Source organism: Rana temporaria, chromosome 12, assembly GCF_905171775.1.
Source record: "Rana temporaria chromosome 12, aRanTem1.1, whole genome shotgun sequence".
In the NCBI taxonomy this organism is placed as follows: domain Eukaryota; kingdom Metazoa; phylum Chordata; class Amphibia; order Anura; family Ranidae; genus Rana; species Rana temporaria.
In genome coordinates this window covers 13,904,653-13,923,464 of record NC_053500.1, presented here as the reverse complement: position 1 = coordinate 13,923,464, position 18,812 = coordinate 13,904,653, and the positions used below count along the sequence as shown (strand labels likewise).

The 18,812-nt window shown below is 46.1% G+C and overlaps 1 protein-coding gene across 1 annotated transcript in view; it reads left to right on the top strand.

Moving 5' to 3' along the window:
* Window positions 1–12,346, top strand: part of HELZ2 (helicase with zinc finger 2) — a 64,355-nt gene extending 52,009 nt beyond the window's left edge. Inside the window, exons 16-20 of the mRNA XM_040331548.1 lie at window positions 2,301–2,435; window positions 3,642–3,857; window positions 7,723–7,876; window positions 10,203–10,370; window positions 12,069–12,346. Coding sequence (XP_040187482.1) covers window positions 2,301–2,435; window positions 3,642–3,857; window positions 7,723–7,876; window positions 10,203–10,370; window positions 12,069–12,187 — 792 coding nt within the window. The 3' untranslated portion in view covers window positions 12,188–12,346. The remainder of the gene's footprint in view (window positions 1–2,300; window positions 2,436–3,641; window positions 3,858–7,722; window positions 7,877–10,202; window positions 10,371–12,068) is intronic.
* The last annotated feature ends 6,466 nt before the right edge of the window (window positions 12,347–18,812 follow it).

The following is an 18,812-nucleotide window of genomic DNA, read 5'->3' as shown; positions in this document are numbered from 1 at the left end:
ACCCCTATACTACCCTAGCCTGTCTATATACTACCCTAGCCTGTCTATATACTACCCTATCCCGCTCATATACTACCCTAGCTGGCTCATATACTACCCTAGCCTGTCTATATACTACCCTAGCCTGTCTATATACTACCCTAGCCTGTCTATATACTACCCTAGCCTGCCTATATACTACCCCAGCTTGTCCATATACTACCCTATCCCGTCCATATACTACCCTAGCCTGTCTATATACTACCCTAGCCTGCCTATATACTACCCCAGCCTGTCTATATACTACCCTAGCCCACTCCTATACTACCCTAGCCCACCCCTATACTACCCTAGCCTGTCTATATACTACCCTAGCCTGTCTATATACTACCCTATCCCGCTCATATACTACCCTAGCTGGCTCATATACTACCCTAGCCTGTCTATATACTACCCTAGCCTGTCTATATACTACCCTAGCCTGTCTATATACTACCCTAGCCTGCCTATATACTACCCCAGCTTGTCCATATACTACCCTATCCCGTCCATATACTACCCTAGCCTGTCTATATACTACCCTAGCCTGCCTATATACTACCCCAGCTTGTCCATATACTACCCTATCCCGTCCATATACTACCCTAGCCTGTCTATATACTACCCTAGCCTGCCTATATACTACCCTGAGCGCTGTATTTTTTGTTTTAGTGTGTTGCCCATGTTCTCAAGTGGTTGACAGCTGCACGGGAGGGTTTCTGTGTTACCTTTTTTACTACACAGAACACTGTGTATTATCGTTTTTATGGTGTAGCGCTACCAGTGGGATTTTTTCTTGTAGTAAATGGCGTCCAGCCCCATCCATAGACGACTTACGCAAACGAATTTAAAATTTCAAAATTATACGCGGGAACGACGGCCATACTTAACATTGAGTACGCCACCAGATAGCAGCTTTAACTATACGCCGGAAAAAGCCGAATGGAAACTACGTAAAAGAATGCATTCGTGCATCGTCGGAAATAGCTAATTTGCATACTCAACGCTGAATACGACGGAAACGCCACCCAGTGGGCGCCGGAAAATTGCATCTTAGATCCGACGGCGTACTAAGGCGTACGCCTGTCGGATCTAAGACAGATGCCGTCGTATCTTGTTTGGTGGATACCAAAACAAAGATACGACGCGCAAAATTTGAAATTACGCGGCGTATCAACAGATACGCCGGCGTAATTTCTTTGAGGATCTACCCCCTTGAGTGTACCCTGGTTAGGCAGTTTCACACAGGGTTTGTCGTTATCTGTTATTGCATTACTCCAATACAAGTCTTCTATTGCACCTGACAGTGCAATATATTACCTTGATCCTTTAGAAATCTTGTGATAACTTCCAGTCATTTCTGCCTGTCCTGCATTCTTCTCAGTTATACTGACTACAAAACACCTCCACCTATGTTAGTGAACAGACAAAGCTGCTCCTCCATAGGTATAGTATGCTGAGTAAGTGTTGCTAGTGGCAGGGGGCCAGATTCTCAGCAGAGTTACGATGGAGTATCTCAAGAAACACCGTCGTATCTCTTTTTTGGCCCAGGTATCTATGCGAGTGATTCCTAGAATCATTTTCGCATAGATACGGCCAAGATCCGACAGGTGTAAGTGACTTACACTGTCGGATCTTAAATGTAATTCGCCGCCGGCCGCTAGGTGGCGTTTACGTTCAGGTCTCATTTGTTTATGCAAATGAGCCTGATACGCCGATTCCCGAACGAATTCGCGTCGCGTAGCCGTCGCTTACGTCGTTAAGGTTACCCCTGCTATATGAGGGGTAACCTTACGCCAGTCCGCCGTATGCCATGTTAAGTATGGCGTCGGGTCCGCGTCGTCTTTTTCCGTCGGGTACGTAGTTTTCCTAAGTCGTTCTTGAATACGACTTTACGTCAATGACGCACACGTCGGCGTCATTGACGTTTTCCGTCGAGAACTGGAGCATGCGCACTGGGCTATTTTAAGCCCGGCGCATGCGCAGTTCGATCGGCACGGGGGCGCGCTTAATTTAAATACAAGCCGCCCCCTTTGAATTACGTGGGGATACGCCGGGCCTTTTACACTACGCCGCCGCGTACGGAGCAAGTGCTTGAGGAATACGGCACTTGCTCCAGTAAGTTGCGGCGGCGTAGTGTAAATGGCTTACGCTAGGCCCGCGGCAAAACTACGAGAATCTGGCCCAGGATCACTAGATGAAAATAAAGGTGGGGGGGCGGGGTCGTTTTAAGTCCTTCTAAAACAGTGAAAGTTCATCTTTTCCTTTGGTTTTTGTCGCAGATTGTGCTGATTGGGGACCATCGTCAGCTTCGCTCTGTAGTAAAAAATGAAGTTTGTAAACTTCTTAAAATGGATCGTTCGCTGTTCGAGAGGTATGAGGAAAGGGCGCTGTTTCTGGACACTCAGTATCGTATGGTAAGAAGCATGTCTGTATCTTATGTACATAACAAAGGAAGCGGGGGGGGGGGTTAGAAAATTTTAGGGTTCTTATTACCCACATAACTAAAGGTGGCATTGGTGTGCGCAGCCTCTTGTAGTAGCACAGACGCACATGCGTTTATATCAGCAGAGCAGTGAAAGGTATTAGTAGAACAGAGATTGGTGCCAGTAGGGCAGTGGACGTCCACCCGGGGAAACACTGTGCCCGGCGCATCGCTGGGAAGCCGATGCACGTGCCTGGCGACCGCAATGTCCGCCAGGTACCCGCGATCGGCGGTGACAGCAGGGACGTGGAGCTCTGTGTGTAAACACAGAGCTCCACGTCCTGTCAAGGAGAGAGGAGACCGATGCTGTGTCCCTTCCCCCATCGGTCACCTCCCCCAGTCAGTCCCCCTCCACACACAGTTAGAACACACCCAGGGAATACATTTAACCCCTTCCTCACCCCCTAGTGTTAACCCCCTTCCCTGCCAGTCACATTTATACAGTAATTAGTGCATTTTTATAGCACTAATCGCTGTATAAATGTGAATGGTCCCAAAATTGTGTCAAAAGTGTCCGATATGTCTGCCGCAATATCGCAGGTCTGACAACAAAAAAACGCAGATCGCCGCCATGACTAGTAAAAAATAAAAATAAATCATAAATCTATCCCCTATTTTGTAGGCGCTATAACTTTTGCGCAAACCAATCAATATACGCTTATTGCGATTTTTTTTTTTTAACAAAAATATGTGGAAGAATACGTTTTGGCCTAAAACGAGGAAAAAATATATATATAAAAAAAATATTGGGATATTATTATAACAAAAAGTAAAAAATTGTGTTATTTTTTTTTCAAAATTTTCTGTCTTTTTTTGTATATAGCGCAAAAAATAAAAACCGCAGAGGTGATCAAATACCACCAATAGAAAGCTGTATTTGTGGGAAAAAAACTATAAAAATATAATTTGGGTACAGTGTTGTAGGGACCGCGCAATTGTCATTCAAAATGCATCAGGGCTGAAAGCTGAAAATTGGTCTGGGCACGAAGGGGGTTTAAGTGCCCAGCAATGAAGTGGTTAAAGACATATCCAAACGAAAAATCCCATATATTGTAGCTCTACAAACTCTTTGGGTGATGAGGAAATGTGTCACTGTACATTGTAGCTAACCCCATTTGTGTGTCTTCTTTATCTCTAGCATTTAGATATTTGCACGTTTCCATCTCGGGAATTTTATGATAATCGCCTCCGTACCAGCCCCCAGCAGAATAACCTGCCAAACAGCCTCTTTTTTACGCGAATGTTTCACCGTATAGTATTCGGGGAAGTGAATGGGCAGGAGCAAAGCCTGATGGTCACCACGGCAGAAGGGAACATGAGCTCAAAGGCGAACCTAGAAGAGGCCAATGAAGCAGTATGTATATGTCTGTTATGTTGTATTGTTACTTTTCTCCAATACAGGGGAACCTTGGATTACGAGCATAATCCGTTCCAGGAGAATGCTTGTAATCCAAAGCACTCGCTTATCAAAGCAAGTTTCCCCATAGATGCCAATGGAAACTAAAATAATTAGTTCCGCATTGACTTCTATTGCATGTAATATCGCATGTGGCCAAAGGTGGAGGGGGGGGGGTGCCGGAGTGACTCGGAAATACTTCAGAGAAAGCTTGGCTGAACTCACAAACCCTCGGAACGGTTCCGAACCATTCCGAGTTTCACCGGCACCCCTGCACCTCTGGCCAAATGTGGTACTGCACAGCGCAGAGGCTTAAATCCTGCTCGTTTTGCGAGCCAACACTCACACACTTTTTAAAAAGTTGCATGCGGGGACACCAAGAGAAAAAAGGTGACAGGGGATGGGGCTCCAGCAGTCTGACAGCCTCTGTCTACTGTTTGGAGGGGGGGGGGTGTCCCTTCCTTCCTTCCAATCAGCTCTCTTGGCTCTTCTCACTGAGCGAGCTCTGCAGAGTGTAACTTCAGCTCTCCACCCCCTTTTTTCTGAAGTCTTAGACAAGCTTTTAAATTCAGCACTTTTAACGGATGTAGAAAAGAGGAGACTGCAGGTAACCAGGTAAAACTTATGTAGAAGCATTTTTTTTTATCTTTGTGAATCACCTGAGGATAGTCCCTTCACTGGGTATATGTAAGGTCTACAGGTCTTGTTCCTCTAGTCTCTGAGGCCAAGATTCTCAAAGGAGTTACGACGGCGTATCTCCAGATACGCCGTCGTAACTCTGAGTGCGGGCCGTCGCAACTCGGCGCCTGATTCATAGAATCAGATACGCCTCACAGTTGCCTAGATACGAGCGGCGTAAGTCTCCAACGCCGTCGTATCTTAGGGTGCATATTTACGCTGGCCGCTAGGTGGCGCTTCCGTAGATTTCTGCGTCGTATATGCTAATTAGCTGAAGCTAATTAGCTTCACGAACGTACGTGCGCCCGGCGTAGCAAGATACGTCATTTACGTAAGACATACGCCGGCGTAAAGTTACCCCTCATAAAGCAGGGGTAAGTCATGTTAGGTATGGACGTCGAAAAAATACGTATGTGTAGCACTAAAATTAATAAATGAATATCAAAATACCAAAAATGTGTGTAGTAATAAAAAATAAAACACATACAACATTAATAAATGTTGGACACAAATTATGAAACATGTGAGATTCCTCTGTGGCGAGGAGTGACGACAGTGCCGACTGGCACGTGATCTGATGCACCTAAGGTGGTATCAAATATAAAAGCAGAGTCCAACAAAACTCCTAGCTGTGATAATCCGATGTATATAGCAAAGTTCATCAACATCCACAAATCATTCAAGTGAAAAAGTGAATAAATGGAAAAAGCGTGACTCCTTTATCGTGACAATCCCATCACCGGAAAAAGTGCAGGCTTACCGGAACTTGTTGACCACTGGTGGCATATGCCAAAAGAGGTCAGTCAAGGCTTTATATGACAATTGTCAAACAGCGATCCTTGGCAGAAAGCGTAGGTCCAACTGGTGGGTAGGTCCTTATATGGAATAGGTCCCCAGGAGTAAGCCGGAAGCTATACTGATGTTGGTATCCCAGAACCAATTGGCTCAGTCAACACGCTGCCCCACCGGTGTGGCAAAAGGGTTTCCCAACAAGAACTCCATGGTGCACTACGACTGTGGTCACTACTTCAAACCAAGCGCTGCTCCAACTCTCCAGCCAAGTCACATGACACACTCATGTGAAACGTACGAACAGCGTCGTATTTTACGTCGTTTGCGTAAGTCGTCCGTGAATAGGGCTGGACGTAAGTTATGTTCACGTCGAAAGCATTGACTATTTGCGGCGTAATTTTGAGCATGTGCACTGGGATACGTTCACGGACGGCGCATGCGCCGTTCGTTAAAAACGTCAATCACGTTGGGTCACGATTTATTAGCATAAAACACGCCCACACCAGCCTACTTTGAATTACGCGGGGCTTACGCCGGCACAGTTACACTACGCCGCCGTAACTTTGGGCGCAAGTTCTTTGAGAATACGGGACCTGCCTCACTAAGTTACGACGGCGTAGTGTATCTGAGATACGCTACGCCCGCCTATAGATAGGCGCGTCTACGAGAATTTGGGCCTGAGTGAACAGTGGAAGGGAGGGTCCCTTGCTGTGACCTGGAAAGCGACGTGTATGATGTCACTTCTGGGTCAGCCTCTCTGTGTCCCCGGCTAGCATAGGAATAAGGATGCCTTGCATTGTCATACATACAGTGGAGCCTAAATGAGACGTATCTCATTAAAAAATGTTGAGGCCCCCCCACCTATACACACATACGAATATAAACTCATGTGTCGGGGGCGCCTACGCATGAAAACGTCCATTATGATACACATGTTACATATCACTGTGCACGCTGGAGTGAGAGCAATAATTCCAGCACAAGACCTCCTCCGCAACACTCAACTGATGACCTATAGGGGGCTTTTGAAGCGTCGCCTTTAGAAAATATAGGGTACTGAACCATTTCACAGGCGTGCACAAGTTTAGCATTTGACATGTTGGATATCTATTTACTCGGTGCAACCTCCTCTTTTATATTTTACCAAAAATGTGGGTAGTTTATTGTGTTTCTGTGCCCTTAAATTTACTTTAGTGGTAATATTGTGTGACATAAAAATTTGGAACTACCACAATTTTATTCTCTAGGTCAGTGGTCATCAGCTCCTGTCCTCAGGGCCCACTAACAGGCCAGGTTTGCAAGATAACTAAAATACATCACAGGTGATATCATTTGCTGCTCAGTGATTGCAGATCTCTAGTCTGCATCTCCCCGAGGTAATACATAAAACCTGGCCTGTTAGTGGGCCCTGAGGCCAGGGTTGATGACCACTGCTGTAGGGCAGTGTTTCTCAACTCCAGTCCTCGAGGCGCCCCAACAGGTCATGTTTTCAGAATTTCCCTCAGATAAAACGGCTGTGGTAACTGCTAAGGCAGTAAAACTGATCAAATCACCTGTGCAAAATAATGGAAAGCCTGAAAACATGACCTGTTGGGGCACCTTGAGGACTGGAGTTGAGAAACACTGCTGTAGGGTATCCGCTTTTAGAAAATATATCATGTTTGGGGGGGGGGGGGGGGTTATGTAATCTTCAGACCTAAAATGATTTTTTAAAATATGTATGCTAAAAAATAAAAGCAAAAACTGATCTGGCAGCTAAGGGTTAAAGCAAAACAAAACCCTCCAATCCTGTACAACAGTGGTCATCAACCCTGTCCTCAGGGCCCAGTAACAGCCCAGATTTTATGTATTACCTTGGGGGACTAGAATACTGCAATCACTGAGCAGCAAATGATATCAGCTGTGATATATTTCAGTTATCTTGCAAACCTGGCCTGTTAGTGGCCCCCTGAGGACAGGAGTTGATGACCACTGCTTTACAACCAAGGAAGCTGCCATTTTAGTTTGATCTGCAGTTGCCATGGTGCTGCACATGTGATCAGTCATTGATTTGCTATTAAAGTCCATTGGGTTCTGGTAGAACTTTAGACAGAAGGTAGGAGATATGCAAAGACCCATGCATTGATTGCCCACTCAAAAAATTACTCATTTGATTATACACAATTGCTATTTGAAATAAAAATGTGCAGCTGTAATTGTGGTAAAGAACAGAAAAAGCGCAAACAATAGCCCAGCAGAATTTATTTCTACATTTTCCGCTCAGCATGTTGGAGGAGTAGTGAACATCTAGTAAACATGTCATGGCTAACATGCCAGATCCCAGCCTGATGAGTGCATCCTTTTCTGTTTCCAGGTTCGTTTGGCTGCCTTGTTGGTTTCTCAGTCTGTAGAGCAAAGTGAAATTGCCATCCTGACCGCTTACAATGCACAGGTGTCAGAGATCAGCAAGAGGCTGCAGACAATGAGACTGAGCAATGTGACCGTGTCCACCGTAATGAAGAGCCAAGGTTAGTGTGTCATTGTTATACTACTGTGCATTTTCATTATAAAAGTATATAGTGTGTTTTTAGAGAGCGTATACTCTGATTATTGTAGTGTTACCTTTAAAACAGTATTAAATGCAAATTTACATCAGTGACAGGCAGTTTATTTTTTTTCTGACAGAACAGACCCTAATGGTCTGTTCTGTCATAATTGCTTCCCCCTGCCTGTCAGCGGTAATGTACACAGACACGCATGCGCAACTCATAGTGCGTTTACAGCAACCGCTCTGTGCTGTGGTGACGTGACTGCTGTGCATATACACGGGAACAGTGCCACTGATAAGGCAACACAGGCAGAACTACTGTACTGGGCACGGGCCCCTGTCAGCTAAGCAGTATGGGGCCCCCGTGATTCTAACAGCAGTGGTTCAAGCAGCTGAGCTAGGGTTGCCACCTCATCCATTGAAACTCGAATACATATTAATTACACAGGTTCTGAGGCTAATTAAATGCAGATAAGGCAACAAGTGAGTTTAATTACCACCTTAATCAGCCACAGACCCCGTGACGGCACGGCACCAGAGGGAATCCTTGGACAGGTAAGTCTGTAACAAAAACAAACACATTATTACATAACTCTGAAAGGGGATCATAACTCAGTCCCCGAACCACCAATTTATTTTTTAACCCCCCCCCCCCCCCCCCGCACTTACCTTGTTGCCTTTCCTGCACAGTTAAAGCGGTTGTAAACCCGCATCTAATTATTATTATTTTTTTACACCTGCAAGGAAAAAGCCATAATGAGCTAATATGCACCGCATATTAGCTCATTATGAAATACTTACCTCGGAACGAGGTAGGTAACTTACCTGGTCCACGCCGAGCCTCTGCGTGTCTTCCCGGTATCGCCGCTCCAGCGCTGTGATTGGCTGGAGCATGCGCGCGGGAGATTTCCTTTCCGGCATGGGTCGGCGGGGCCGGACCTTCAGCCGAGGATCCCCCCTGCGCATGCGCCGCTGCAATCAGCGGCGCATTGCGAGGGGAATATCTCCTAAACCGTACAGGTTTAGGAGATATTCTTTATACCTACAGGTAATCCTTATTATAGGCTTACCTGTAGGTAAAAGTGAAAAAAGTGGGTTTACAACCACTTTAAGGTACTCACCTGCCCAGTGGATCCAGTGTTGTCCTGCTGATATTGGCTGCTCTTTTTCCACCTCCCTTTGGTTCCGCACCGCCATCTCCTTTGGTGATGTCATCAGGAAGCTGCCGGCTCTTCCAGGTTCAGCCGGCAGCGTTCTGGCGACATGCCGTTAGGCCCTGCCCCCTCCTCCTTCCTTGATGAAAGACTAAAGCCGACCATAGGTGGTTCAAATATAAAGTTAGCACCCATGCTACTGAGATAAACCCAGCTACAGCAGAGGTCTCCAAACATTCTAAACAAGAGGCAGTTTATTGTCCTTGAGACTCTTGGAGGGCCGGAATTTGGCCAGCGGGAGTGGAAATTTTGCTGGTATTAGGAGGAGGAATTGTTCCCCATTGCTGGTATCATAGGGAGGAATAGTGCTCTATTAGTTGTGTCAGTGGGAGAAATGGTGCTCCATTGTCGGTGTCAGATGGCAGAATAGTGTCTTGTATCAGTGGGATGGGTTAGTGCCCCAAGGGCCGGATAAAGGCAAGCAAAGGGGCACGGGCCGCAGTTTGGAGACCACTGAGCTCAGGGCTGGACTGGGACAAAAATTTGGCCCTGGACTTCATCCAGACTTGCCCACTTTGACCGGTCTCTCCGATGGCGGCCGGACAACTCCCGCACCCAAGCCCCCTCTCCCCCTTCACTAGCCATTCTACTTCCTATTAGAGTAGGATGGCTGGTACTGGTCCTCTTATAGGCAGTACCAGTGGGGAAGCTAGACATTATTTCACCCGGGGCAAAGAATCAGTTTGGTGCCCCCCCCTTATGGGACCAGATTAGGCAGAAGTCAGAAACTCCCCGGCCATAGCTGTTGAGTCAGCTGTCTGTCCCCTCCCCCATGCTCCTCTGTCGTCCCCCCTGCTCCTCTGGTCCTCCCCCTGCTTCTCTGTTCCCCCCCAGGTGAGCGCTGCGGGGAGGGAGAGGAGGTGAGCGCTGCAGAAAGGGAGAGACAGAGGAGCGAAGGGGGGCGGCGGCGGTCCGCTGTCCCTGAAGCCAGCCCACTGAGCCATCGGCCCACCGGGAAACTCCCTGTAGTCCCAATGGTCAGTCCATCCCTGACTGAGCTACAGGATAAGCTTTCTAAACATTTTTGAAAAGGAATATCATTTTTCTTCTCTTTTGCAATGATTCCTCATTCCTCACTGTCTACTCCTGCAGGGAGCGAGTGGCGATACGTGATCTTTTCCACTGTGCGTTCTGCTTCCGCTCAAGACCTGGACAGTCGTCCCACCATCGGCTGGCAGCGGAGATATCTTGGATTTCTGGGTGATCCAAACCAGATTAACGTTGCACTTACCAGAGCCAAGGAGGGCCTCTGTATACTAGGTGAGAGGGGACACATTTAGATATTCATGTATATAGCAGCACCATATAGGAATACATACTCACTGGTCTCATGCCAGAGTTGAAAAACTACGGTTAAAATGATCATATAAAAATAATAATTGCTCGTGTATCGGGCTTTTCTTTATCTAAGGATTCATCTTCAGTTTGTAAGTCAGAGGTTATCAGTTTGAAAACGCTTTCCTTTTTATCTGCCTGGCCTCTTATTCTGCCTCCCAGCTGTGATTGCTCAGTGCTATCAAATATTAAAGCCTTGTTATTAAAGTGATATTAACCACTTAAGACCCGGACCTTTATGCAGGTAAAGGACCCGGACAGTTTTTGCGATTTGGCACTGCGTCGCTTTAACTGACAATTGCGCGGTCGTGCGACGTGGCTCCCAAACAAAATTGGCGTCCTTTTTTTCCCCACAAATAGAGCTTTCTTTTGGTGGTATTTGATCACCTCTGCGGTTTTAATTTTTTGCGCTATAAACAAAAATAGAGTGACAATTTTGAAAAAAAATCAATATTTTTTACTTTTTGCTATAATAAATATCACCAAAAAATATATTAAAAAACTTTTTTTCCCCAGTTTAGGCCGATACGTATTCTTCTACCTATTTTTGGTGAAAAAAAAATCGCAATAAGCGTTTATCGATTGGTTTGCGCAACATTTATAGCGTTTACAAAATAGGAGATCGTTTTATTGCATTTTTATAAAAAACATTTTTTACTACTAATGGCGGCGATCAGCGTTTTTTTTCATGACTGCGACATTATGGCGGACACTTCGGACAATTTTGACACATTTTTGGGACCATTGTCATTTTCACAGCAAAAAATGCTATAAAAATGCATTGTTTACTGTCAAAATGACTGTCATGGACCTTGGAATGCAGAAGTGTCCCTCCCTGAAAGCTGTTACACAGTGGGGGGTCTTCTTCCCTGTCTTAAAGCTCCAGACGGCTCCATTGTTCTGTGTCTGGCTATTGTGTACATTGATTGCCCCTTGGGGCTTCTGTCTCAATACACATAACAGTCCCTCCATTCAAGCTATCGGACCAATCCCTGCTGAACTCATTTTCAAGTCCTCATTTGCATGGTTATGAGGACCTGAAGGAGAACTCCATGTACTTTACAATTGACTAATAGGAAAGCGATTGTTGGGGGCGGGATGTTCCAAATTCTGTTTAAAAGTGTGTTGTGGTTTGGGAGTTAACCACTAGGGGCCGCTGTAGGGGTTATGTGTGACCTCATGTGTTTTTCTAACTGTAGGGGGGCGGGGCTGGATGTGTGACGTCATTGATCGTGTTTCCCTATATCAGGGAACACACGATCAATGAAGCTGCCACTGTGAAGAACGGGGAAGCTGTGTTTACACACAGCTCTCCCCGATCTTCAACTCCGGGGACCGATCGCGGGACTCCGGCGGCGATCGGGTCCGCGGCCACGGTCACGGAGCTTCGGACCGGGTCCCGGGCGTGTGCCCGCGACCCGCGGCTGGGCACTTAAAGAGGACGTACAGGTACGTGCATGTGCCCAGCCGTGCCATTCTGCCAACGTATATCTGCAGGAGGCGGTCCTTAAGTGGTTAAAGGTTCAAGTTTTATCAAAGCCATTTATAACACATAGAGAGCTATGATTTTATTTTATTTTTTTGTGCCAATTAAAAATTTTTTTTTACAATTCTTCTCCACAGGAAACTCTAAACTGTTATGGTGTTGTCCTATGTGGAAGAGACTTCTGCAGCACTACATCCAGAGGGGGGCCCATGTCCCTGCTGCTGATATCATGGTTGCGCAAAACCGCCGACGCTGAAAAAAAAAAAAAAAAATATTGTCTATTCTCAGTTTCTGCAAAACCCGAAAATAATGGTGCTGGTCACCTGTGCAATAAAGTCTGACACTGCTTCAGAGAATACACGCTCCTGGGTTTGGGTGAGGGGTACAAAAGAGGACATTTTTAACCATATTTAAATCTCACCCTTTTTTTATTTTTTTTATTTTTTTCTTTGTAGTCTTGTACCGCCATGTTTTATCATTTTATCTCAATCTCCACTTGGAGTTCTCTTAAAATACATTTGCCCTTCCTGCATTCCCCTCCGAAGCTCTGTGTTGCTTACACACCTCGGACACAGCCTTGTAGTGCTGAGGAAGTGAGTAGGTGTATCTGTCTAGAGAAGGGGGGGTCTGACCTGGTCTTTTAACCACTTCAGCTCCGGAAGAATCACCCCCCCCCCCCTTTCCTGACCAGGAAATTTTTTGCGATACTGTATTGTTTTTAACTGACAATTGCGCGGTAGTGCGACGTTGTACCCAAATAAAATTGTTCTTTTTTTCCCTCCACAAATAGTTTTTTGTTGGTGGTATTTGATCACTTCTGCGGCTTTTATTTTTTGTTCTATAAACAAAAACAGACCGACAATTTTGAAAGAAAAACAATATTTTTTACTTTCTGCTAATAAAAATGTTTTAAAAGTCTAATTTCTGCATCTATTTAGGCCAATCTGCATTCTGCTATATATTTTTGTTAAAGAAAATCCCAGTAAGCAGTTTTGCGCAAAAGTCATAACGTCTACAAACTATGGGATAGATTTATGGATTTTTTATTTATTAGTAATGGCAAAGATCAGCAATTTTTTTTGGGGGGCGGGGGACTGCGACTTTGCGGCAGACAAATCGGATAGCCAACTGACACTTTGAGGACCAGTGACACCAACACAGTGATCAGTGCTAAAAAAAATGCACTGACACCAACACAGTAATCAGTACTAAAAAAATGCGCTGTCGCTGTACTAACGACACTGGAATGGGGTTAACATCAGGGTTAATCAAAGAGTTAACTGTGTTCCCTGGGAGTGCTTTCTTACTGTGTGGGGGATGGTTCTCAGCTCCTGTCCTCAAGGCCCACTAACAGGCCAGGTTTGCAAGATAACTGAAATACATCACAGGTGATATAATTTGCTGCTCAGTGATTGCAATATTCTAGTCTGCATCTCCCCATGGGTGGGTCCTGAGGACAGGAGTTGAGAACCATTGGTTTAACTGAAGGAAGACAGAGACCCGTGTTCCTGCTTAGCAGAAACACAAGATCTCTGTCTTTCTTTTTTTTTTAACAGAAATACATTTTATTTAGACAAATCAGCATTACATTACAGATACGTCACAGAAATTGCATCAATGCAGAAATCAGAGTGTCAGGAGCATACATCACTTTCAGGGTTAGAACCCAAGTAATTGGCAGCAAGTGAAGATCGGGTAAATGTCACACATACACAATGCGTATTTCTTGTCAGTTACACCACGGTTACTTAAAACAATCCTTAACAGTAGCATAAACGTAGCAGTAAAAAGGAGGGGGACGGGACACAAACCGATCTTTGTCTTCCTTACTAGCAGAACGGTGATCTGCCTTGTTTACATAGGCAGACTGCCGTTCTGTCTCTTTTGGAACGATCGCCAGATTTCCAACAGACATTGGGTCTGCCAGACCGGCTGATTGGCTCCCGCCGTGTCCAATCACAGCGGGAGTGATAAAGGGACTGACGTACAGCTACGGCGGTCCGCGGGAACGAGGCGATCTGCCACCATATAATGAGGTGGCAGGTCGGCAAGTGGTTAAAAGAAAGAAAGGAAAAAAAACACTGCCACACAACACCCATATACATGAACCCCAAGACCTCAGTAACACACAGAGCTTTATTTATTAACTCAATGCAGTTTTTTATCTGTTAGATACAGCAGGAATTTTGTAAGTTATCTTGCGTTTGTGTCCTTTTTTGTGTATTTTTTGCAAAAATATATTATATTATATATTATATATATTATATTATATTTTTCGCTATTTTGGGGGCCCTTGTCCTTCGTCCTACTGACCCCTATCATCTGTTCTGCTGGCCCCTGTACACTTCCTTGCCGACCACCCATCCTCTACTCCCCTGACATTTTTTTACCGCAATCGGACAGGCTAAATCCGATCCTGTCTTATTTGTTGGGCACAGTTGGTAACCAACTTGTGTTCTTTGGACCACAGACTCTCTTACATACATTCCTGAAGGACCAACTGAATACTTTGTGTGTCACCAACATTCCAGATGGACACCTTGCCAATAAAACTGCTACCGGAACTCACTTGGAACATGCCGCTTAATACAGGAGGTCCACATCTTTCCATCCCTGATATTCAAACTTGTATATGTTGAAGACAACCAGGGTTTGCTGCCATGTTTTTTTGACTTGAGCAGCATCTAGAACAGTTACCGTATTTATCGGCGTATACCGCGCACTTTTTATGCCCTTAAAATCTCACTTCCTGCGCTGTGTTTGAACCACTGCGCTGACATATACCGAGCGCAGTACACTCGGGCAGGCTTGGCTCCGCTCGCGGTCACGTCCTGTGCGTCCTTTATGCGAGAGGAGCCGAGTATACCCGAGTGTACTGTGCTCGGTATATGTCGGCGGAGTGATTCAAACACAGCGCGGGAAGCAGGGATTCGACTCGGAGACAGCGCGGGAGGACACCACGGACACCGCGATGGCCGCAGAAGGACGCCGGACCGGACAAGGCCGCCAATGGATGCCCTTGCAAGACACCAAAACTGTAAGGCACACACGACCGAACAGCAGACATGTTTCAGCAGACATGTTCGGTCGTGTGTACGGCCGACCGGACAAATGTCCGGCGGATCGGACAGGTTTCCAGCGGACAAATGTTTCTTAGCATGCTAAGAAACATGTCCGCTGAAAGCCTGTCCGTCGGACATGTTCGGTCGTCTGTACGACTTACCGGACATGTCTGCTGGGCCGCCATCCAACGCATGCGTCGAAGTGATTTGACGCATGCGTGGAAGCATTGATTTCGGTTTGATGGTGTGTAAAACCATCAGACCGAAATCTCCGAGCGGACATGTCCGGCGGACCGTTTTCATCGGACTGTCCGCTCGTCTGTACGGGGCCTTAGTATAAAACATTTTTTTTCCAGGAATTTCAGGGCTACATTAGGGGTGCGTGCTATACGCCGGAGTGCGTAATAGGGCGATAAATACAGTAACTTAAACCATGTGACATCCTATGTCAGTGATGGTGAACCTCGGCACCCCAGAAATTTTTGGAACTACATTTCCCATGGTGCTCATGCCCTCTGCGGTGTAGTTGAGCATCAAGGGAAATGCAGTTCCAAAACATCTAGGGTGCCGAGGTTCACCATCACTGGCCTATGTCATAAAGTGCCTCAGGAATAAAACTAGCTTCTAGTAAATTAATGGGTTCAATTTGTAACCCACCTGCAGGATAGCTACATGTTCTGTGCAGAATTGACGTGTCCCTTTTAAATCTTAAAGGGTCAGTCCACCAAAAATGTATGGGGTTAGAGGTGGATTTTTTAATGCCGAATGTGTTAGTGGCACCTTAATTTTTTTTTTTTTATAACAAACTCTGTTCTATAATGTGCAGAAAGAGTGAGAAGCCTTTAGCAGGGGCAGGTAGGTAGAGCTGTGAACAAGCAACACACATCTCTCCAAAAGATATCAGATGGATTGACCCTTTTATTGGCCTTTTTTTATGATTACATGGCTAGTTCCGGATTTTAAACCACTGTAAAGTTCCCTGTTCACATTTCTCAAAGGGAAAGCATGTGGAAATTTGTACATTTTATTTGGTATTTAATCTATCTGTGAAAATTATATTTTCCACAATTGTTTATTATATGTTTTTATATGTATAATGTATTTTTAGGTTTTAATTCTTGAAATAAATTGACCTACAATGTCAAATGTACTGGTTTCAGTGTGGTCTGCGTTGCCCATATCTATGGGGTGTATGCATTCATTTTCTTTTTTTTTTTTTCAGGTATTTTTCACCTGGTGATCCTTCTGCACTTCCTTTCCTAAGGTGACAACACTTAATGTACTGTAGTTATTGAGAAGCGGTGTTGCCAGCCCAGGACAGAAAGTGTTTTAGGACAACAGCACATCTCCCCCACTCATCTCCATACACAGGCAGGCCCGTCGCTACAGGACAGGCAAAACAAACAATTGCTTGGGGCCCCGAGCTGGCCTGGGGCCCCCAACTTCCCCTTCCCAGGCTGCAGCGTGACCGAGCTCCTCTTCCTTATTCCTGGAGTCCTGTCAGTCCGGCCAGGTACCGCGCGTGGTACAGGAGATTCAGTTTCCTGTTCCCGGCCAGACTGACAGGAAGTGCACACTGAGTGCTCACTTCCTTTCAGTCCAGCCAGGAACACAGGAAACTGAATCTCCTGTACCGTGCGGTACCCAGCCCAGCCCGGGCACTATCTGATGGGGAACTGGGGACCCATAATGATAGAACACCTGACTGATAGGAGGAAGAGGAGCTCTGCCACGCTACAGCGACAGCCTAAAGGGAAGAAGGGGAGGTGAGAATAGAAAAACATAGGGACTAGGAGGGGGGGGGGGAGTAAGAACATGGGTGTAAAAATTAGTGTAGCGCTAACGTAGGCTTTGCGTGTGGGGGAGGGGGTGCTTGGGGGCCCCCCATTTTGCTTGGGACCCCAAATTCCTTCAAACGGCCCTGTACACAGGGCGGAAGTTACTGTAGCTCACAGAAGTGAACTGGGCAGGGTTGATACATAATGAGTACATAATGTGTGCACCGAGCAGAGAACACAGGAAATTATAAGCTCACTGGATTTCTGGCATATGTTTGCCCTCATAGAGATAATACAGCAAAAAGCTTTTAAAGTTGTGTTTATAAGAGTTCATTGTCAGGGTTTACATGTACTTTATACACACCTCCCAACATTTAGAGATGGGAACGAGGGACACCTACTAGCAAACGTATGCAGGCATGGGACACGCCCCCCTGCCACACCCCCTTAAAGGAGAATTAACAAAAAAAAAAAAGGTTCATTAAATCCACTAGAGCTTTTTTTTACCACTACCATTCCATTATATTGGCTTTTAAAATGTACAACTGCAGCAATTTAGAAATCAGATGAAAGGTTTAGCGCTGGGAAACACTTTTTTAAAGATAAAAAATTCATCTAAATAGATCAGACCAAAATGAGGGACAAATGAGGAGGACAGAGGGACATTGCTCCAAATCAGGGACAGTCCCTCGAAAATTAGGGACAGTTGGGAGTTATGTTTATATTTGTAGCCCCCTTATCATAAACCAGGGCTACTATGTCAATTTAGTTTTTGGCCGGGCTGTAGGTAGCTCAGTACTGATTGTGTCGTTTCTCACCTGATTTTTCCCTAAACTTAAAGTGGTTCTAAAGCCCAGTTCTTACTGCCGCGACTTCCGCGTGACTTTAAAGCTGACATTCCAACGCAACTTCTGCAGGACTTGCATGCAACTTCTATAACAGAAGTCAATGCAAGTCATGCCGAAGTCGGACCAAAAGTAGTGCAGGAACCTTTTTCTAAGTTGGAGCAACGCAAGTTCTATTGCACTGAATAGGGTGTGACTTGTAATGTGACCTGTGCTTTCAAAGTCAGAGCGCGTGACGCGCCAGTGTTAACAGGGTTGAAGGTTTTTATGCATGAAGATAAAAAACGTTCAGTATGTAGCTCCCTGGGAGCTCCCATTAATACTTACCCAAGCCCTGATCCAGCAATGTGCACGAAAGCGGCTGCTCTGCCGGATCTCTGCCTCCTCATAGGCTAAGACACAGCAGGGGGGGGGGGGCTATTGGCTCCCGCTGCTGTCAATAACAGCCAGTGAGTCAATCAGGAATGAGCAGAGGGCGGGGGCCAAGCAGAGGGCGGGGCCGAGCTGAGACCCGTTTTGTGTGTGTTAGGGACACACACAAAACGCACTTGGGAGTGAGCACACTCAAGTGCCCCCATAGCAAGAGCATTACTTTGCCCAGGGGCCCATGATGCTATTAAGATGGCCCTGCTGGAAGGTTAAGGAAAGTTATCAGGCACAAGCTGGTAGCAAGGAGGCAAGCAGACAGGATAGTGACGCCCCGGGGGAAGGGAGGAGCAGCCTTAAATATCCACCTGGCAGCTGGAGCCAGGTGTGGTTGATCAGAACCTGCTGGCTTCTGGGAGACACCTGCTGGTGGACACTGGAACTGCAGCCATCTGCAAAGTGAACCCCAGTGCCACCAGCAGGTCAACTCAACCCTGAGGCCCCCGTACACACGACCGAGTTTCTCGGTAGAATTCAGCCAGAAACTCGATCGGAGCTGAATTCTGCCGAGAAACCCGGCCGTGTGTACACTTTCGGCCGAGGAAGCCGACGAGTTCCTCGGCGAGCCAAATAGAGAACATGTTCTCTATTTCCTCGTTGTTCAATGAGGAAAGTTGGATCGCCGAGATCCTGGGCGGCTTCACACAGAACTCGACGAGCAAAACGATGAGTTTTGCCCGTCGAGTTCCTCGGACGTGTGTACGGGGCCTCACACAAGTCTACCTCCCTGTGTGTAGCGCAATAACTCTCAGACATAAAAGCTTCTTTCA